General features: G+C 28.5%; 3 protein-coding genes across 5 annotated transcripts in view; 2 read left to right on the top strand and 1 right to left on the bottom strand.

The window, feature by feature from the left end:
• The first annotated feature begins 2,792 nt into the window (after nucleotides 1–2,792).
• On the top strand, nucleotides 2,793–3,575 carry LOC145844914 (ephrin type-B receptor 2-like). Its single transcript, XM_082952333.1, has one exon. It carries the CDS (start codon nucleotides 2,793–2,795, stop codon nucleotides 3,573–3,575), a length of 783 nt encoding a protein of 260 aa, XP_082808459.1.
• A 1,975-nt stretch (nucleotides 3,576–5,550) lies between these two features.
• Nucleotides 5,551–6,342, top strand: LOC145844912 (ephrin type-B receptor 4b-like). The gene is made up of 2 exons (XM_082952332.1): nucleotides 5,551–6,085; nucleotides 6,179–6,342. Exons 1-2 carry the CDS (start codon nucleotides 5,551–5,553, stop codon nucleotides 6,340–6,342), a joined length of 699 nt encoding a protein of 232 aa, XP_082808458.1.
• Nucleotides 6,343–10,719: 4,377 nt separating this feature from the next.
• The window catches only part of LOC145843839 (uncharacterized), a 34,047-nt gene continuing 22,654 nt past the window's right edge, over nucleotides 10,720–22,112 (bottom strand). For 2 of the 3 annotated variants that reach the window (XM_082951077.1, XM_082951078.1), the window contains exons 15-25: nucleotides 20,178–20,557; nucleotides 19,562–19,628; nucleotides 19,263–19,423; nucleotides 18,773–18,959; nucleotides 18,086–18,135; nucleotides 16,963–16,998; nucleotides 15,072–15,232; nucleotides 14,553–14,638; nucleotides 13,729–14,186; nucleotides 12,653–12,706; nucleotides 10,720–12,372 (exon numbers count right to left, since the gene is read on the bottom strand). In XM_082951077.1, the coding sequence (XP_082807203.1) occupies nucleotides 12,124–12,372; nucleotides 12,653–12,706; nucleotides 13,729–14,186; nucleotides 14,553–14,638; nucleotides 15,072–15,232; nucleotides 16,963–16,998; nucleotides 18,086–18,135; nucleotides 18,773–18,959; nucleotides 19,263–19,423; nucleotides 19,562–19,628; nucleotides 20,178–20,557 (1,889 nt within the window). In that variant the 3' untranslated portion in view covers nucleotides 10,720–12,123. The remainder of the gene's footprint in view (nucleotides 12,373–12,652; nucleotides 12,707–13,728; nucleotides 14,187–14,552; nucleotides 14,639–15,071; nucleotides 15,233–16,962; nucleotides 16,999–18,085; nucleotides 18,136–18,772; nucleotides 18,960–19,262; nucleotides 19,424–19,561; nucleotides 19,629–20,177; nucleotides 20,558–22,112) is intronic. The other variant, XM_082951079.1, reaches the window with a different exon arrangement.

Raw genomic sequence — 22,112 nt, 5'->3', positions numbered from 1 at the left:
TGTATTTAATTGTTTAATGAGCGACGAAAATAAAACAAGCGCTTAAAGTTTGGTCTAAGGACCTGGTGCGCGAAAAAACCTTTCAAGTTTTCGCGTCTTTTACTACGGATAAAATATAATTATTTGTCCAGGACAAAAAGAAAATGTAGACACTATAATTTTCTTTACTCAAATCTTTGTGCCTTTATTATAGCTGAATATAGCGTAAAAGTTAAAAAAAAATTTTTCTTGATTTAAGGAAGATTCAGTTAAAATGACCCTGATATTAAAATATCTTTCATTTGGCACAAAAGTTTGGGATAAAAATTACTTCTTTGGTACCAAAATAAAAATAGCATAAATACCACTTAGAATATAGTTCTTTATAAATACTTAGTTATATTTATTTACAAAATTTAAAGACATCAAATTAAACTTTGTTACAGCTTGGTATTCTAAACTAATTCTTTAAAATAAGTATATTAGAGTAATATGATTAAAACCTAATTTAATTAGTCGACTAATATTTTAATGCTAATGGTCATAATTTTTTTTAGTCCCATTAAATTCTTGAATAACTATATAAGAACTATTTATAAAAAGCTATGAAAGCAGTGTTTCTATATAATAATATATGTTATGTAAATATTTATGTAAAACATAAGAACAAAAGTAATCTAACTAAACAATACTATTTACAGTTTCTTTATATCGAGTTAAAGCAAATTTAAAATTTAACAAATTGAAAGGTTTAAAAAGTAATAAAATTATCATTGCCATACAGTTAAATTAGTGGTATTAAACTTTTTACAGTTTTACATATTTAATTAATACTTAGAAATAAGTCCTGGACAAGCAAGTCCTGGACAAACAAGACGTTAAAAGGTATCCGTGGTGTGCGACTCGATAAACGAAAGGTTTTTTGTGCACCAGGTCCTAGGACAAATATTTTGAGCGTCTTTTTTGTCGTTCAATAAACTATAATAACTATACATTAAAGCAATGTGTAGAAAAGCTATTTAAACTAGCTGAATTTTATTTTAATGCTGATTGTTATAACTTTTTTTATAATTTATTAAAATTTTGAATAAGTATGAAAAATATGTTTTATAACTTTTTGCTTAAAATGTTTATTTTTTGCTTAATAAGCAAGAAAAACGTTCTTATTTTTTCTAACAGTTTAAAAAAGATTAGTGTTAACAAAGTTAAGATCTATGTTTTGTTTTGAACATGATAACATTTTTTCACATTTAATCTTTTGCAGTCTATAATAGAAGTCTTATTAGATATTAGTTTGTAAGATTTCGTTGTAAAAAAATAATAATAATGGAACTTTTCTAGAAATTTCTAACCTAAATAGCATACACAATTCAAATTGTTTTTTAGGTAGGAAAAAGTTTATTAAGTCGTAGTTACTATATATATATTTAAAAAATTAATTTTTAAATACAATACACTGAAAATGTTTTAATTATATTTTTAGTTTTTTAACCATGTACTTAAATTCGCAATGAATACTCTTTTGAAAATGTTGTACTGAATTTTTGCACATTGTCATAATTAAAGTAGGTTAAATATTTTGTTAATGAGTAACTAGAGCTTCGATTTGTTTATTCATGAGAGGATAGATTAGTCACATTATTTTAGTATAAAAATAAGGTAACAAATTGCACTAAAAGAAAATTTTAAAGATATTATACATTTACAGCACAGCTATAAAAAGATTACATAATTTTACCGTAAAAATATCTATTTAATAGTACATATAGCGCTTATAAAACTAAGCAAATTTTTTATCTCAAAATAGTTTCAGTTTTTTTTTGAGTATAAAAACATAGAAATAAATTAAAACAGTAGTAATTTATAATATTTAAATGCAGTTGTTGACTAAACAGTTTCTGCTTTTGACGCATTTTCTTTACCTACAGTTTGTACATTTTTTTAAAAAACACAGTTTTGTTTTAAGTAACCATTGATTACATGTTTATTACATACAAAAGAATAGTTCTAAAATAAATATCTCAGTGTAAAAATTATGTTAATAACGTTTTAATTGGTAACATGACAACTTAAATACTAAAAGTTTAGACTTTGAAAATTCGAATTCTTTTTAAAAAAAACTTAGTTCGCTACCTCTCAAAATTAATTGAAATTTTAAAAATATGAAAATAACCATGTAGGTTTAATAAGAGTATGGTGGTAGAGATGTTGAAAAACTAGTATGTTTATAGAAAATAAAAATTCATAGTTACTTATAGCAGCCATGTTTTAATAGTTTCAAGTTGTTATGAAATACAGCCCTTAACTAGTAAACGCTAGAGATTTATTTTGAATCAGTGTAGATTAAAGTTTTACATAAGAAACACAATAATCTAAAAATCATTATTTAATTAAAGCAAGTTAAAAGTTAAGTCATTTTTGAACATTTAAAAACATTAAAAAAATTTACAAAACTAAAAATTAGCAAACAAAACTTATTAAGTTATTTATTAGTTTTTAAAGTTTCTAGCTATGTTTTCGTATTTAAATCTTTAATAACTAATAATTTTTAAAGATTTTATAAAAAAAGTTTTTAATTTTTAAAGCTTTATATAAACATTCATAACTTGATTTTTACTTATAATAAACTCGCAACTTCGACAATTTAGTTACACTTCAGCTTTTTTTGAACTTTTATTTAGCTTAAAATAAACTAGTATAGTTTTTCAAAATTTAAAAACTGCTAACAGAGTTTTGAAGCTATTTAACTATTAAGCATAAATAATAATAAAGTTAACAGTTTTATGAAGAACCTTATAGCCATTCTAAGAATTATGAAGTGTCTTTGTTTTATGTCTTTTGCAATTTTGATTCACTCAGCAATCGAAAGCCATGCTTCTTCGGAAAACCTGTACAACTTTGACTTGGTAAAGTGGCACCTGAACTGGAAAATAAAGGAAGGCGATTGGGTAGAATTACATTACCAAGACGATAACTCGAAACGGGTTGTGAATTATGAAATTTGTCCTCGCGTTGCAACTGATGAAGGTTCGTTTATCAGGTCTCCTTACATTCCGGCAAAGGAAGCCGAAAGAGTTAAAGTAGAAGTGAGATTTTCAATTTTTTGCAAGTATGAAGGAAATTGTCGCGACACTATTGCTGCTTATTACTATCAAGCCAACGGCGACATTGCCAATTCAACTTTTCCTCCTTGGAACGAGAATTCCTACGATAAAATTGACACTTTGACAGCAGACAGAAATTCGGACGAAGCGAAAAGAAAATATGTCGTCACTACTAAAGTTCTTAAAACAAGCCTGATTAAAAGCAAAGGGTTTTACATTGCGATAAACAACCAAGGTGCTTGCTTAGAAATTCATAAAGTCAGAGTCTTCTACAACTACTGTCCTGCCTTTGTGAAAGGTCTGAAGTCCTTTCCGAGAACCGTTTCAAGAAAGAGGCGTTTGAAAGTCGAAGGAACGTGCGCACCGAACTCTGTGAAGTCGGATCGCGCCCCAGTGTCTTACTGCAGTAGCAACGGAAAGTGGAAAGGCACAACCGGAAGGTGTCGTTGTGATGAGGGTTACGAACGTCACCGAAACGGAACCTGCGTTTAAAGGAATTACTAACCTTTTATTTTTTTTTTATACAGAAGTGATGATTTTTTACACTGTTTTAATCCAAACACTAAAAAACTTAAAAATCTTTTAAACACAACAATTTCAAATTCTATTTTTTGTTAAAATATATTTTTTTTGAAACGCTTAGCTTGTGAAAAACTTCTTAAACATATTACTAAACCTTTATATTCAATTCAAGTTTTTTGTATAGTTTATTTAGATGTTAATAGTTTTACACTATTATTTTTTTTTTCAGTAACTATAGGAATCTTTAATTTTTCGTAAATTTTGTAACAGTCTATTTTTTGTAGAAACTTTCCAAAATAAATAGTTTTATTCTTTAAACTATTCTATTAAGTACATACAACAGCATATGATTATTTTATCTAGTATGTAGTGAATGGTTACACGACAACTTATAATATTACTAGTTGAATTATTCTAATAATATTTCTCCATGGATATCTACAAATATATTAACTTTGGAAAATTAAAATGCTTATGTAGATATGATTAACAAAAAAATGGCTTAATCAAAATAAAAGATAACGTCATGAATACTTTTTTAAAATGTAAAACTGAATTTTTTGCACATTGTCATAACTTGTAGGTTAAATACTTTGTTAATGAGTAACTAGAGCTTCGATTTGTTTATCCTCGTGAGAATAGATCAGTCACATTGTTTTAATGTAAAGATATAGTGTTAATTTGTACTATAGAAAAGTTTTAAAGTAATTATATATTTACAGCACATATAGACGAACTACCTAGTTTTACCGTAAAAATATGTATTTAATGTAGTGCTTATAAAACTAAGCAAATTCTTTATCTTAAAACAGTTTCAGTTTTTTGTACAAAAACATAGAAAAAAATCAAACAGTAGTAAGCTATAATATTTAAATGCAGTTGTTGACTAAACACTTTCTGCTTATGACGCATTTTCATTTACATACTAATTGGTAGTTTGTACATTTATGTTAAAAATAACAGTTCTGGTTTAGGTAAAAACATGATAAAATAATCATTAATTGAATATTTATTACGAACAAAAGAATATTTTTGGAAGAAATATATGATTTTACAAATTATGTTGATGTCGTTTTAATGGGTAACATGACAACTTTAATACTGAAAGTTCAGATTTGGACAATTCAAATTCTTACAAAAAAGTTTAATTGGCTTCATCTCAAAAATTAATTGAAGTTTGAAAAATATAAAAAATTTCATGTAGGTTTTATAAGAACGTGGTGGTAGAAATATTTTAAAATAGAATGTTTATAACAAAATAAAATTCATAATTACTTAATGCAGCCATGTTTTAATAGTTTTAAGCTGTTATGAAATACAGTCCTTTACTGGTTAAATGTTAAAGATTTTATTTTTGAATTAGTGTAGATTACAGTTTTAAAACATAAGAACGAAAATAGTGTAAAATCATTACTTAGTTAAAATAAAATAAAAGTTAGGCCACTTTTGAAAAGTTCAAAAAAACATAAAAATATTCTTCAGTCTTACAACTTTTATAAATAAGAAAACTAAACTAAGTTGTATATGTATGAATAAATTAAAAAACTAAGAGTGCTATCTTAAGTTAGACTGCTAGTATAAGAGTTTACATTATTAAAATTTAGCAAATAACATATTTAATAACAATCAAAACTTCTAGCTATGTTTTTGTGTTTAAATATTTAATCAAAATTTTGTTCTTAATGCCTTAAAGTTTTTATAAAGAATGAATTTTAATTTTTAAAGCTTAATTTAAACCATTTAAAACTTAATTTTTTACTTATAATATATTTGCATTCCCTTAAACAGTTTAGTTACACTTCAGCATTGTTTGAATTCTTATTTAGCTTTAAATAAACTAGTGTATTTTTTTCAAAATTTAAAAACTACTAACAGAGTTTTGAAATTATTGAGCTATCAAGCAAAACTAATAATAAAATTTACAGTTTTATAAATACCTTGAGGTATGAAGTACCTTTGTTTCATGTTTTTTGCAATTTTGATTCATTCAGCAATCGAAATCCGTGCTTCTTCGGAAGACCTGTACAACACTGACTTGGTAAAAAGGGACCTAAACTGGAAAAGAAAAGAAGGCGATTGGGAGTGGGAAGAATTAACTACCCAATACGAACAAGGGAATATAATTCGCTCTCATCAAATTTGTCCTTACTCTGCAACTGATGAAGGTTCGTTTATCAGGTCTCCTTACATTCCGGCGAAGGAAGCCGAAAGAGTTAAAGTGGAAGTGAGATTTTCAATTTTTTGCAAGTATGAGGAAAAATGTCGTGACACTTTTGCCGTTTATTACTATCAAGCCGACAGCGACATAGCCAATTCAACTTTTCCTACTTGGAACGAGAATTCCTACAACAAAATTGACACTTTGACTGCAGACATAAATTCGGATGAAACGAAAAAAGGAAAAATTTTTCTCACTACTAAAGTTCTTAAAGCTTTCTTAAGTAAAAGCAAAGGGTTTTACATTGCAATAAACAACCAAGGTGCTTGCTTAGATGTTGAAAAAGTCAGAGTCTTCTACAACTACTGTCCTCCCTTTGTAAAAGGTCTGAAGTCCTTTCCATGAACCGTTTCAGGAAAGAAGCGCTTGAAAGTCGAAGGAACGTGCGCACCGAACTCTGTGAAGTCGGATCGCGTTCCAGTGTCTTACTGCAGTAGCAACGGAAAATGGAAAGGCACAACCGGAAGGTGTCGCTGTGATGAGGGTTACGAACGTCACCGAAACGGAACCTGCGTTTAAATGACTAATAACTTAGACTACCTTCTTTCATTTTTTTAATAGATTTTACTGCATTTTTTCACAACTATTTTAGTTAAAAAAAAATAAACTTGTAACAACAAAATATTTCTAAAACCAAATCGTTTATTTGACTATATTTTTAGCATCGAATTCTTAGTTAAATAAAATTAAATATGCTTGAGCTTATTAATATATAATATTCATTTCGTTACTGCATGGTTGAGGGAAAGATTAATTATTTTGTATTGTGCTGAATACTCTTTAAAACGTTTTACTGTGAAATCCATCTCTATACTAAATTCTAAATTCTATAGATTTCTTTTGAACAATCTAGATGTTGTTTTCAAACGTAAGAACATTAATAACCTATTATTTACAGTTTACTTATATTCAATTGAGACAAGTTGATTTTAGTCATTTTAATTAAAGTTAAAATAAAAGTTAAAAAGTATTAAACAAATCATTGCCTAAGTTTTAGAAGTTATAAAACTAAACTAAGTTATAAATAAGTTTAAACTGTAAATTAAAGAAAATAAATTCCAATTTATTTAACTCAAAATAACCTAACTTAACATCTTATCAACTTTTTTTCCTATAGTTTTTATATAGCCTAGTTTTCTTTTTCACCTAATTTTTGCCTTAAAATACTTACTAAGATATTGCTAATTAAAATAAATACCATATCTTGTTTTCAGCAAAAGAGAGTAACAACAAAAGTATTTTACTAAATTTGTTATCGGATAGATTTATAAATTTATTTTTTCTTTTTATTTAAGACTATATAATAATATTTTTTCAATTTTATACGTCCTTTTAACTTTAGTACTTTGAAATTCAAAATAGAATTTAAACTGTTTTATATCTATAAGAAAACAAAAGATTTAGTTTTTTTCTAATGAACAAAAATATGTAGTATGAACAAAAATATGTAAAATATCAAGAACTGTTGTTAATTTGTTTATCACAAAGTTTTAACACCTATTTTTCCAGAATTAAATTAGGTTCCAAAACATTTGGTATTTTTAAGTAACAGCGTTCTAAGGCTTTACAAAGTTATTATTTTGTAATTAGTTACAAATTTAGCAAATATACATAGAAATTTATAATTTGGCTCGTAAACACAACAGTCAGTACGTTATTGACAAAAAAAAAACTCTAAATTAAAAATAAGACTTATTTGTGTGCAAAAACATTTATTATAAGGACAAACTTCAACTTTTTAACTCAATGTATTTATTGATTACATGTGAACTTGTCTTTTATTATAATAAGATATCCTGGGCAATGACGTTATCCCGTTACACAGTTGTTATTTTGGTAATAGGGATTAGTAAAGTAGATTAGTACAACAATCAAAACAACACTTATATTTTATTTACAAAACTAAACAACACAAAGATACAATTAAATCACTCTATACTAGAACTACATTTAAACACAAATGATAATACAATTATAATAAGTATTTTATAACTTAATCAAGAAAGAATCTTAAATTTAACATGTTTGAAATGCATCTTAACTTAAGGCACACCAATAACCGCCGAATGCTCTGCCGAAACTGCTTATATATGCATTAAAATACGCATTAGTTCTCTCAAATAATTAATTTTATTGTGGGAAAGCTTATCAAAATGCATTATTTTTACAAAATATTCCAACGCCCTAAAATCATAAAACATTTTTTACTTATGATTGCCGTTTTAAATAGATTATTTTTAAGAGTTCCCACACCATCGGCACAACGTTTAAAGATATCCAAGTGATGTACGTCTCGATAACTGAAAGGTTCCTTTGTACACTGGGTCCTAGGACATCCTACTTAAGCGCTTTTTTTGTCGTTCAAAGAACAATAATAATACTTCTCTTAACTTTAATTTTCACTCTAGAAAATTACTATTTATTAAGCCGGTACGTTTCTAACTCTTAATTTTTTTCACTCTCTTCTTTATTTATATTTATTATTCTAACTCATACGTAGTTTAAATAAAAGTTAAATACTTATATAAAAAGTATTTGTAGTGCATACACATTGTAAAGTTGTATAAATATTAAGAAATTAGCAATTAGTATTACTTATAATAGTGAATAGTTAGTAATTTCATATAGAACTAAATGAAAACTGCAGCTTAATTAAACCTTTGTAAAAACTAAATCTGAACCTTAACATAAAACAAACTTTTAGCTGATAATAGCATGAACAATAATAGGTTTAAACTATCTAAGTTATACTGAGCTAGAAAGCTTTAGTTTAGAGATTCAACGAGTTATTACCTAACTATCAAGTATACTTATATTTATCATATCGAACGCAACAATTATAAAAGCTAAAATTGACAATGCTAGTGCTTAACATACAAACAAATGGCATAATTTAACAATTTAGACCATACTAAAATGTTTCCCATTTTCCACTTTAAAAACTTAAGATAGACCCCCGACGAATAGTTAAAACCTAACAATTTTTACATAGTTGTTCATATTTAAGTTTTGTTTTTAATTACTTTAAATACATAGCCAAAATGTAAAAGCGTTCTAAGTAAATGTAAATCAATAAAAATGGACCAACTGAGTATATTTTGAAATAAAAACAAATCTAGTCTTGTTTTACTGTTCTGTTTTCAATACTTCAAAAAATACTTTTATACACACTAGCTTAAATTTAATCCAATGTGAGCAGAAACCTTCCAAACGCATTGAGTGGAAACCCTAAGTAGCATGAAAATAGTTAGTAAAAAAGTTAACTACTTGGAACGTATTAAAACAACAGCCAAAAAAAATTCATAGCTTTGAAACTAGTTCATCCCTAGAATAATAATACTCTATCTCAAAACCATTTTACTTTAAGTTAGCTGATACGCCTTTTGAAATTTATATCAGTTTTAAATTTAATTTATATAGAATTTTTTTTGTGATTTTTTAAACTTGGATTTAGAGTATAATGTGCTGATAGAAATATGTTTTTGAGATTTTGCTCGAAAAAAAATTTCTGTTTACCTTTTTTTTTTTTACCTCTCATAAAACGAAAAGTTGTAGGAGACTTTAATGACAATAGTATAGTTTAGCAAAATCTATTTGATTAGGACAATGTTTTACTGTTAAAATCGGTTTTTCAGGTAAAAATAAAGAATGGTTAAAAGCGTAGATAAATAAATTTATAGTTAGTTATAAACATTTTTTATTAACAATAAATAAATCAAAAATGCAACTAAGTGGTAATTAAGTTAAATACAAGTTTTAATTTAAAAAAGTTAAAGCAATATCAAAACTATAAACATGTAGAACAAAACTATATTAAGCGTACACAACAAAAAATTTAAACATCAAAACTACATCATAATAAAACAAGTTTAAAAGTAGGAAGATTTGAAATGAGTACATCGAGTTTTGCAAGATCGGTTCTTAAATTCAAAATGTTTTCATTGTTTAATTTGGCAAATAAATTCAACTGCATATGGTGAAAATTTCTGGCTTTTGTAGTGGATCACAAAAAGTTTTGTGCACAATATACTACGAGTTATTGCTACTATTTAATAAAATAAAGCCAAGATAAAAACGTCGTAGTAACTCAAAACCGCTCACTTTGGACGAATCGTCATAGATGTCAGGAACTAAACAGTCTGAAGGAATAAAATGTTATTATGTTTATTTCCCAGAGTAAATACCTTCCAAAGTTTGTAAATATGTTTGACAGTAGAATCAGCAAATCTTATTTGGCTTCAAAGATGTGCCGAAATTTTATCTCGAACTTACACAAACTAGAAAAATAGATTACTTTGTTAATTTATTGAAACTAAGTAACTGGTACTTTTATTTAGTGTTTTAGATATGAACACAAATCCTATGATCTAAAAACAAAACAATCGATATAGACTTTAACTAAACTCTGTATTTTTACATATCAGTGAGATCCGTGAAAAACTATAGTTAATACTGAATTAAGTATCACATATAGTTCATAAAACTAAAAATAACGTTTACTATTCATTTAGTATGTGTCAACTAATAGCTAACAAATTTTTTATTTTAATAAGTTTGTTAATAACTTTTTATATAGATTATGTACTTGGCCAGCTCTGCTAATACTTAATTGGAGAATTTTTTTGTTATTTTTTTTAGTGAGTATATTACCAATTATTGCTAATCTTGCGTCTACTCTGCGATAAGTAAAACATAAAATTACCAAATTGTAAATAATTTCACTTTTTAATCTAATGTAGTTTACCTTCAATATAAAACAGCAGACATTTTTATTCACTAAACTATTTAACGTTATTAAATCCAAACATAATCTTAAACAATACTTTTATGTAAACTTAAGTCTTGTTAATGATAAATAACTTTAATGATAAATAAAGTAAAGACAACTAATTATAACTAAAATTTATTATAAATGGCGGAAGATAAAACACGTCAAAAAAAAAAAGAATTACAAGTTATATTAATATACAAGTAAAATAAATATTTGCACAACTCAATGATACACAATCAAAAGTCTACTACACATTTGGACTAGCCCATGTAACTTCACTCACAATTGTTAACGACAACAAACTCTAGAGCCAAACACGCGCGTTTGAATTGGATACACGAAAAAAAATATTAACTCCTTACTGTGTTAAGCTGTTTTGATTGATGAGAAACAAAAGGTTGGAATACATTGAAAAAGTGTCTGTTTTGTTAGAAAGAGTTTGAAAATCAAGCTTTGGTTTCGCTTAGCTGCTTTTTTACTTCCAAGGAGAACATTTACAAGTATTTTCAAAGACAGTTTAGTTATTTCCTAACTCAGAGCTGAAAACGGTAAGGCTGCAAAACTTTTAAAATAAGTTTATACACATTTTTAAATAAAAATGATTTTTCAGTGTAAAACACAAATAAACTAAAACCAGGTCGGTAAACAATTTCTAAAGTTTATAAATTATTTTTAAAGCAAAATAAGGCTTGAATTATCTTTTCATTTAGTAGGTACTCGAAAAATTTAATTGTTAACCACTTAAAATAACGATTCTAAAGAAAACATTTACTTGATTATCAAAACAGAAAAATTAACGTTATAAGCCCTAAAAATTAGTCGATCTTATATGGCTGAATGAAAAAAAAAAAAAGGTGGAGAAACAAACAAGATTACTAGAATTCCTGATATAAATACTATATAAACTATACACAGTATTGAATTAAAACATTTAACAATTTAGTAATAAAGTCGAAAAATTTTAGATTTGATCAAACAACGCTTTTGTACCGAAGAATCGATACTTTAATTAAAGCCTAAAACTTAAAAACTTAAAAAAGTTAAAAACAAATCTAAAGGTATCTTGACCGTAAAAGATTATCGAGAGAGAAAAATGTACATTGTGATTGTAATTTCAAAAATTTCAACAAAAAAATTACAACCCAACAAAACATCCGGGGCTGCAGTTTCAGAACGATTTGTTGCTTTTGTTAAAAACATCACACGAGAAACTACACCGAACTGACGCGATAAGTAGCAGTCGCCGAAACTGACTTGAGATTTTCCAAGGATGAAAGTTGTTGGCCCACCGAATCAGAAGTAAGTACGTAAAAATGCATAAAACTCACATTTACAGCTTCACTCACATGTTGAAAAAATAAACTTTTTCAAAAATTTTAGAGCGACTCAAGTTTCGAAGGTACTGTTTTTTTAAGGTCAAATCGGCTTTGAAAAAACGCGTTTCAGCTTTCCACACACGAAGATAAAAAACGCCGCCCAAATTATTAATCTTTACCGTGCTGAGCGCCGCTTAGCGGTTGAAAAAAAAATCAGTCTTTTTTCAACAGCAGCGTTTCCAGCAGGCTCAGGGGCGCCTTCGAGCCGTCCTCCCCGTTTTCCGCCTTTCCAGTTTCGGGAAAATCCCCCTGTTGGGGCTTGGCGGGATCCCCCTTGTTGGGGTTGTTGTTGTTGCGGTTGGAGTTGGGCTTGGGCGGGTCGACCAGCTGTTGGGAATCCCCTGTTGTGGAAGTTTTCGGGGCTTGCTGCGGTTCGGTCGATGGGGCGAACAAATCGTTTTTCTGCGAGTAATTTTTTCTCAGTTGTATATTTTATTATTTATTATTTAATATAAATTACATGAAATATAAAGTATATCTGTTTTTATTGCCACTGTTATTTACACATCTGATAATTTTTAAATGTTTTCTGAAATTAGTTTTTTTGTTATTTTAAAAAACATAAAATGTTGGAAAATTCTCCGAGGACTTTTTTTCTTAATTATTCTTTATTTCTGAGTAGAACTTACAAAATAGTGCTAAATATTGTAAACATGAGTGGAATGTTAAAATACAATCTAACCTGAGTGTTTCCCAGCTGAAGAGGATTTGGCTGTGAAATATCATCAAACCCCGTCTAACATGAGTAAGTTTAATTAAATAAAAGTAATTTTTCATTATATTTACATGAGCAATGTACTAGAAATATTTTTATAGCTTGAATTTAAGCTGTTCAAATTTTTGTAATCAGTAGATAATCGTAAAAAATTGTCATTGAGTCTAATTTTATAAAAAAATTAAAAGCTAAGTTCGAAACTTTGGAATTAGACATTTATACTATAAGAGAACGTTTTAAGTTTGCAAGGCAGACTATTAATTAAATAAATACAAAAAAATTTAAAGCAATTAAATGACAACTACGTTTCAATGACAGTACTTAATTTTGGAAAGAAATAAAAAGTATTTGTGAGTACTTTAAGAAATATCAGAGAAAGTTTACAAGTAAATTAAAAAACAATACAGCAGTTGTTTAATTCTACAATATTTTACATTTCTAATAGGTAGATGTGACTTTGAATAAGAATTACTTCATTTTTACAATTGAATGAATTTTAAATTGTAACTGTTCAAACTCAACGGCTTACCATTAACCTAAATACTAGACCCACTTTTATCAAACATGAAGACTTGTAATTTTATGCTCAACCCTAAAACAGGGATCTTTAAACTACGGCCCGCAAAGCAAAAACACTTCACTTTTCAGATGAAATCAAAATTGAAAGAAATGATAAACACCAGTTGTTGTGGTGAAGACTTACAACAAGGCTCTTAATTTAATATTCAATGTTTACTATTGATCTATCATTACTTATTGTATCAAAATAAAGGTTGTAGTAGTATTGTACTACCCTTTTTTTCTTAAATCCTATCCTACAACACTTTTAGCCTAAAAACAGCATCTATATTTAAAAATTTTAAGATGAAGCCTCGAACTTTTAACCTATAAACTTTTTTTAGACACTTTGTGCAAAAGAAAACAATTTTAATCTTAAACTACTGTAACACTTTGTTATTATAAGTTAGTAAAAATTCCATTTATTGAAACTAATTTATTTTTAAAAATAATTCAAAATCAACAAATCTAAGCCAAAAACCAACCAAAATGTTGTTTGAAGCCAAAGTGTCGTCCGCCATCAGGTCGCTCATCGGCGAGAGAAACTCGCCGCTCTGCGAACCGAGAGCGCCACCCGGCGGCTGAAAAATATCCTGAGAACTCTTCACCTGCTGCTGGGACGCCACCTGCCACCCCAGCTGGCTCGGAGCCGGCTGTGACGTCATGACCTTACTCGACGTCATCCGCGACGCCTGCTGCTGGTCGCTGTTGATCAGCTGCTGCCACGACACAGGCGACGTAACGATGGATGACGTGGGAGCCTTCTGCTGCGACTTTCTCCTCTTCGAGGTGCCGCCCCTGCCACCCGTTGGCTTCCGCTTCTTCGGCTTGCTGATTGGCTCCTCCTGCTGGTGGACGAACCTCGCTGCTGATTGGTTGCTGGCGGCGTACATCATCGGGTCGGAGAGCTGCGACTGGAGGGGCTGCTTGAACCTCATCGGCGCTGGATGAAAAAGTGTTTGTTGATTATATAAATTAGTATTAACTTGATAAAATAAATTGATAAGGTTTGATCATGCCAACTCGATCATCAGACCACAAGCCTTCGGTAGGCTGAGACCGGATAATCGAACCGGTGTTATTAAATTTTTGTGTTAACTTGAGCTTATCTCACGGCATACGAAAGTCCAGGCTTAGGCTCTGTAGACGTTCGCTGATGTTGCGTTGAACAAAAAAATTGATAGTAACAAAAAATATTAACAGCTTACTGGCGGTGAGAAAAAATATTTACTTCTGAGAAAAAACTCTTAAGTCTCTATTTACGAAGAAATAGTACAAAATCAATTTATATAAAAACTCATTGTCATACCGTGGTTGTTCAGGTAAACTTGCTGCGTGTTCTGACCGTTGAACAACTGGGGAGGATTCTGAACGGCGTACTTGCCGTCTGGCAACCTGGAAATTTCACAGTTCATTTACAGAAACTGAATATGATTTTTTAGAAATCTAACAAATGACAAAATACTTATTTCGCTGAAACCAAGATGAGTTAGTTTTTTATTAATTAATATACAAATCCGACTCTAAATGAAAAATAGAAGCATCACCTTTCAGATTAACATATTATAAAATTTAATCTTGTAATCATGTCTTTTGTGCTTCAGTTATTTTTATATAATGATTTCGTTTGACTAAAAAAAAATTTATTCATTATTACTATTAATTTAAAATAAATGTCAAGAAAAACAAGGGTGTTGAAGAATTTGTTGAAAAACAACGAAAACAAATCAAAAAAACTTATATTCTAAACCCATTCAAAATAACAGAAGAAAATCCAACTATCCTACTTTTACCTGAATCACTATTATTTAAACTTTTATTCACAAACCTGACGTGCCTGACTTGCTGAGGATACTGCTGGTACCTGTACTGCGGAGGCAACACCTGCCTGTGATTGGCCGACGTGTGAATCACGTGGTCGTTGTGCGGCCACGCTATTGGCTGACCGGTGCTCAGCTCGCCACCGGGCGGTAAGCTTATTTGTTGCATCTGTAGAAATAGTATATGGTTAATCTGTCGAAATAAATTAAATTTTTTAAATTAACACATTAAATACTACACTTTACAGCTCTTATTCAGGTATAAAGAAAAAAAAAAGTCGCTTGGATATTACACACAGTAGGCAAAGAAGCATTAACTTAATCCACTTTTTATACTTCTTATTTTGCAGATTTTTATCTAAGTTGTTTTTGGCAAAGCAAAGTTAGAGTTCAATAGGTTTCTTGTGGAAGAAACAAACTAAAACTGTGTAAAAAACTACAACATTAAGGTTTTATTTTTTCCGCAGTCTATTTTTTTAACCTTATTTACAAAAAATGTATGACAAATGCAGTTGCATAAGTTTTTAAAAAAGTCAAAAAATTGAGTTGATTTTTAAATTCTAAACTACAGCATTTTCTAAGTTAAAATTTACTTTTTTTAAACTATTAAAAACTAAAAGTTACTTAACAACTTTTTTTTTTAATTATCACAACTACCACCACTATTTTGTTCTCTATAAAAAATAAATTCAATTAAAAGCCGTGTGCACACCTGAGGGTAATAATGTAAAAATGTTAACTTGTATGTTTTATTTTTGCAAGACTTTAGTTATAATACTCTACAATTTTTTATGATTAATTGTACTTAATTTTTCTATTTTTATAAAAAAAATAAAAACGTTATTTACTCTATTACAAATTTGTCATAGATATACAGTAAACACAAATGCACAAGTTACACTTTGCGAAAATGTTTCTTTTTCCAAATAAGACACCAGAGTCACACTTTTACCAGTATCAAAGTAGCTTTCTTCTCAAAGTTCACACACAACACATTTTTTTGTATATTCAAATAAGCACTCAGTATCAAATAAAAAAGCACAACGACGTTTCAACGGCGTCACAAAAACGTGCAAGACAAACGTCATTAAACATGTTGCACACACAACAAGCTAACAAGAAATATGAAGTCATGCACACGTTGATAACACAAGTTTGCTTGCGCAATTTTCAACTGAAGTAGTGAAAATACAATTGCAAAGTGATGATTATCAAAAATACAGTTATAATAACAACTAATATAAAAAGAATATAATAAAAGATCTTAGTAAAAAATTAACGTGGATTATTAAAGTTTATACAATATCTAAAAATATATGAAATTTAAAATATTCAAGTACTATTCTTTGTCAATAAGAAAGTTGAGTTATTTATTGTTTTTGATACTTAATAATTCTTTTTATAACCTGCTACTTAAAAAAACATCTTTAATCAAAAATGTACTATATAAACAGTTATCACATACTTCAAAGTATAAATGAACAAGATTAGCTGTTTTATCATTTAATGTTTCAAGTAAACTTTTTCATGATAATTTTAGTATTGTTACATATATTTATATATGTTGAAAAAATAAATAACTTTTAAGTTTAAGATAATTTTTTTCAAATAGTTTTAAAACATTGAAGATTTTAGAACAGAAAATGTACATTGTAACCAACGTCATTAAAAAATAAATAATTATAAAAAGTACTATTATTTATTAAAACATGTACCTCTTTATACTGACAACTTTAAATTATTATTTTTTGTGTCTTAATGTTAACGCATGTTTTTAAGGTAAATAACTTTGTAATCATTTTTATAAAAAACAACTTTATTAATATTTTTTTTGCTTAAAAAACTATTAAAAAAAATTGTTTTTAAAATCTAATAAAAAGAAATTAAATTTTGACTTACATTACTGCCAATTCTAGAATTTCTGCTATCCACAAACTGCGTAAAGTTCACCAGTTTTAATGTTTATAAATAAAAAGTTGTTAAGTACTAAAAAAATATAAAAAATATTACTGTTAAATAAAGCATACAATAAATAAACTTAAACTGTATTTTTAGCACAGACAATACTATGTGACAAATTTGTAATTTAAATTATCTCTTTTTTAATAATGAAACACTTTGTCTCCAAGAGAAACCAATAACGAAATATTCTATTAGTAATTCTATAGGCTGTTTTAGTTAAAAAAGCAACTATAGAAAATTTAACACTGGTATTTATACATTAGTAGCATAAAAACAATAAGAAAATATTTTTGTCAACAAATTTTTATGTCAACTAGACAGAATTTACACTAATCAAGTAGAAATAGTATACTTCAGGACCATTTAGGACCAAAATTTTAAACAAACATTCAATTCTAATAAATCTAAGTAGTCATAATTAAACTATTAAAAAAATTTTTGTATAAGCTGTTTACTTCTTAGGCACATGAAATAACTGTCACAACAAACTATGAACTTTTAGTTGCATATTGATCAAAAAAAGTGTTTTATTTTTTGGTGCTAGGTATTTGTTTATACACTGCACTTTATAATATTTTTTTAGTAAAAATTAAAAAAGTGTCCTTTTCAGTGTATCCTTTAAGATATCTGAAAACTTAGTTTTGATCTCCAATTGCAATGTTTAATTTATCAAGGAACAAAAATATTTCCTTTTTAATGGTTTAAACTATCATGATGTATTAAAGGACTTGCTACTTTATTAATCACAAAGTTTAACTCGTTACTTCAAAGCTACGTACTTTTAAACTAAAATGATTAATAATACTTTTAATTAGAAAAAAGATGCAAGTATAGAAATATTTTAAAAGCATAATTTATACTATAACACTTTAATATTTTTTTAAACTATGCAAAAAAAAATTGTCGATATTTTTGCTAACAAACGTACAAAATGTATTTTAAAAAATTTAAAAATTTAAAATTAAAAAAAAAATATTTTAATTAATAGATAACAAAATTTATTTTTGTTCTTCTAATTTTAGTGACTTTTAGTAGCTAGTAAACTAAAATGTTAACTCACATTTACATGCTGCTGATAGGAGTTGCTCCCCATTAATTGAACTCTGCTTTCTGTGAAAATATAGCTTTAATCTATAAATGTATTTTAAGATCAAGGTGAAACCAATAAATTACTACTGCTTTGTCGTTGAATTGTGTTTTTCTTGCTAAATTATAGCTTTATGAAAAAGTATTAAGTAGAAAGAAAGAACTTTTAGTTTAGGTTCTATTTAATTTAATCCTTTCAAACTAGGTTACTATTACATATGCACTTAAAAACTTTTTTGTTAAATCAACTTTGCTTAATTTATGAAAAAACGTTTTTGTGTTTCTAAAAAAATTATCCTTGAACAAAATAAAAATTTTCATTACGTTTCTAACAAGCATTACACAAAAAAATCTTTTTTTCAAAAGCTCCTGAACTTTGAACTCTAGGTTCATATAATAAATATAATTTGAAATAACAACAACAAATACCATCTAACAGTTTTAATTTAATAAATGTATATAACTTTTCCTCTTTAATCAGAAGTAAAGCTTTTCAAGTTGAAAGAAAAACTCTACTTGAACAAATTGAATTATTTAAACTTAACTTTTCTAACTAAAAAGATAACAAACGGTTGTTGCAGATAGGAACAAAATATTAACTATTAATATAAAAAATTAGAATTATTAAAAACTTCTTTGTTAACATAAAAACACAACAAACGGTTGTTGTAGATCGGGGGCTGGGGAATCTGCATTCTCGGGTTGAGTCCGCAGTTGCCCAGGTCCACGAATGGCTCCAGTCCCTCCTCGATGTTCAGCATGGACGTCTGTGATTGGTTGATCTGCGCGTAGACCTGGTTCGATTGGCTGTTGACCGCGGGCTGCCCCATGCCGGCAGGTTGGTGAAGCTGTTGAAAAAAATTAGTTAAAAAAAAATTATGCAAATAAAAAGTTTGTAAAATACCGAGTAAAACATTTTGTGTCAGATTGAAGCTGTTTGAACAGAGCTTGTTTCAAAAATTAAAACATCTACAAAACAATTTAAGAAAGCTTTAATCGTTGCAACAAAGCACAAAGGAATAAATTTAGATTTAAAAGACAAAAAACAGTAAACATTAGTTGAAACGTAAAACTTTTGAGCAAACTTTATACAAACGATATACTCACACACTTGTATATAATATATATATATATATTATACATACACTCACCTGATGCAGTTGCGAGCTGACGTGACCGTCGTTCAGCACTACAACGTTCGGGCAACCATTAAGATCGGCTTTCACCATTTTCCCGCCGCCATTCACCATTTGCTGGCTCATTTTCGGAACCTGGCCTGGTGCGGATGAGTTGAAGAACCCCTGCGACGCCTCTGAATGATAAAATATTTATTTTATACTTTTAGAACTTGTTACTATAAATAAAAACTTGAATACCAAATGCAGGAATTATTTTTCTGGTCAAACTTCACAAATAATAAAAAAATGAGTAATATTTTGTTTAAACTAACGTGTGTTTGGCTGCTGGTTCGCTGAAATTTGTGACTTGTCGGCTTGCTCGTCGGTGGATTTAGGCGCCTGGAAACGATTCAGATAAATTTATTAAGAAGTCAAATTGAACACTGGTTGAAAATAATTTTACTTCAAAACATTTTAAAAATACTTGTGTATTTCGTAAACTAATTGTACATCTATATACAAAAAAGAAAATTAATTATTTGTTTACAACAGCTATAACTAATACACAAAACTCAGTCAAACCAAATTTAAGTTTTCAGAAAACTACAGTTATCTTAGTAAATTAACAGTATATATATACATTAAAAAAAAACTAGGTACTTACAAGCTATACAACTGCTATCAATACCATACAAAACTCAGTCAAATGAAATAATTATTAATTGCAACACCGCTATTACTAATACACAAAACTCAGTCAAATGAAATTTAAGCTTTCAGAAAACTACAGTTCTTTTTGTAAACTAATTGTATACATATAAATAAAAAGTAACCAAACACTTGCAGTAAAATTGCCATTAATACCATACAACCCTCAGTAAAAAAAATAAGCTTTCTTTAACACAAACAACAAATGTTATCAAAACGCAGCTAAGCGTGAAAACTCACCCCGTTCTCCCCACCACCGCCGGCCCCCTCGAAAAGACCGAACGACGCCCAGATGTCGATCAGCTCCTCCTTCTCCTCTTTGCTCCACTCCAGCCCCGACGACGAGCTCCAGTGTGACGTCACAGACTGCTTGCGCGTCGCGACGTCGTTCGCCAGCCGGTCGTTCGTGACGTCACCGACTATTTTCTCCCCGCCACTCGGAGGCGCCGTCGGCGCGGAGGAGGTCGCGACGGAGGGGGAGCTCAAGGAGGACTCGAAGAGGTTGGGCGACGACTGGACTAGGCTGTGGTTTGCTTGGCCGTGATTGGCTGCTTGAGAGTTTTGAGGCTGCATGCTGATTGGGTGGATTTTGTGTTCGTGCTGCTTGAAAAGAGAAGATCCTGTTTGTTTGTTTAATTCCTTTTAATTCATTATACTAGACGTGTAATATAAAATTAAAAGTTATTAAAACAAGAATGACCTTATGGCAGCGAATATAAATGAGAAAAATTTGCATTCAATTTTTCACCGTCAAAAATTAGTCAGATAATTTTATGAAGATTTGATTTCGTTTTCAAGTCTACAAAAGACAGTATCTTTTTTTTTTTTATTCACGTCGATCAACCATTGTGCAGCACAACTAATATGAGTTGTAGCAAATCACAAGTTACTAATTACAATTTCATACAAAAAACTGTAAAACTGTTTTATATGTCAATCTATAAACAACGTTTAAGTTGATATGTACTAGAAATAACTCATTAAAATTATTTTTTTAGGGTTGGTGCTTCTTAAGGTGCATTAAATTTAGCCAGAGTGAACAATACTGGGTTGCAACAGATCGAGCTGAAAAAATCCTAACTTTTCTGAATGAAATTCTTAATTAAAACCAATTCAAAAATATATAACCAAATACTTTAGAAATAAATAAAGGTAATAATAGATTTTTATTTATTCCAAAAATTCAATTAGATCCTCAAAAAAATTTAATACAAAAGCAATTTTTTTCATAAAATAAAATTAGAAAAATTCAGTTTTCAGTGATGATAAAGTTTCTTATTAAGAGCATGTTTATATCAAATTTCTTGACATTTCTTGAACTTTTTTCAAAACTCAATTTTTTTCTGACTTTTGTCTAATTTTTTTCGTTTTTCCTGACTTTCCTGACTTTGTGGCGACCCTGCTAATAACTATGTTACACCAAACCAGCTTGAGTTTGTTAAAAAAAAATAACAAAATAATGAGCTAAAAACTGAAAATAAATACTATTAATTGAGCTTAAATACCAAAATAATAACACAACAACTTAATAAAAACACAATTTAACAAAAGACTAAGGTTTAAAGTCATAAAAACTACCCTGAGAATTAGGTAAAACATCTAAACAAGCCTGGGTCAGACTGAGTTTTACAAAAAAAAAGTTCAAACTAGCTTTAGTTGGCTTGAGTTATCCCAATTGTGTTTTATACCCTAATAATTAATGTTAGTTGAAAAAAATGCTTCAATTTAGTCATTACGTAACTAAAAAACGAAATAGTATATAAGCAAAATATAACTTTATTTGCTATCTAAAAACCTTATGATCTAAGCATCGCTTTAATTTTATTGTATTAGCATAACGTTGTTAAATATACGTTTGTATTAATAATACTTATACTTGTCCAGCAAAACAATTAGTCATACACTTTAGCTAACTATTTAAAAAACTTATGTGTTTTTTGTTCAACTTAGATAAAATCATTGTTTATATTAATTCAAAATAACTATTTCCAACAACAGCTATTGATACAAAAGTTATTTAGTTGTAACTGTTATTCAAAACTAGAAAAACTATATCAATTGTTTTTTCTGTAAAGCTGAATGTGATTAAAAGCTTAAAGTACAATAAGCTTGGAAATATTGTTTAAACTGTTACATGATATTCATAACGAACTCTCCAAGTATTTAAACTTTTGA

Source organism: Thalia democratica, chromosome 9, assembly GCF_965202585.1.
Source record: "Thalia democratica chromosome 9, ktThaDemo2.hap1.1, whole genome shotgun sequence".
Lineage (NCBI taxonomy): Eukaryota > Metazoa > Chordata > Thaliacea > Salpida > Salpidae > Thalia > Thalia democratica.
This window is presented reverse-complemented; position numbering and strand designations above follow the sequence as displayed.

Bases quoted from the DNA above. Each gene is read 5' to 3' on its own strand.
- LOC145844914 (XM_082952333.1), top strand. From the start codon at position 2,793: ATGAAGTGTCTTTGTTTTATGTCTTTTGCAATTTTGATTCACTCAGCA.
- LOC145844912 (XM_082952332.1), top strand. From the start codon at position 5,551: ATGAAGTACCTTTGTTTCATGTTTTTTGCAATTTTGATTCATTCAGCA. The intron at 6,086-6,178 runs GTGCTTGCTTAG...GAACCGTTTCAG, and splicing joins CATTGCAATAAACAACCAAG to GAAAGAAGCGCTTGAAAGTC.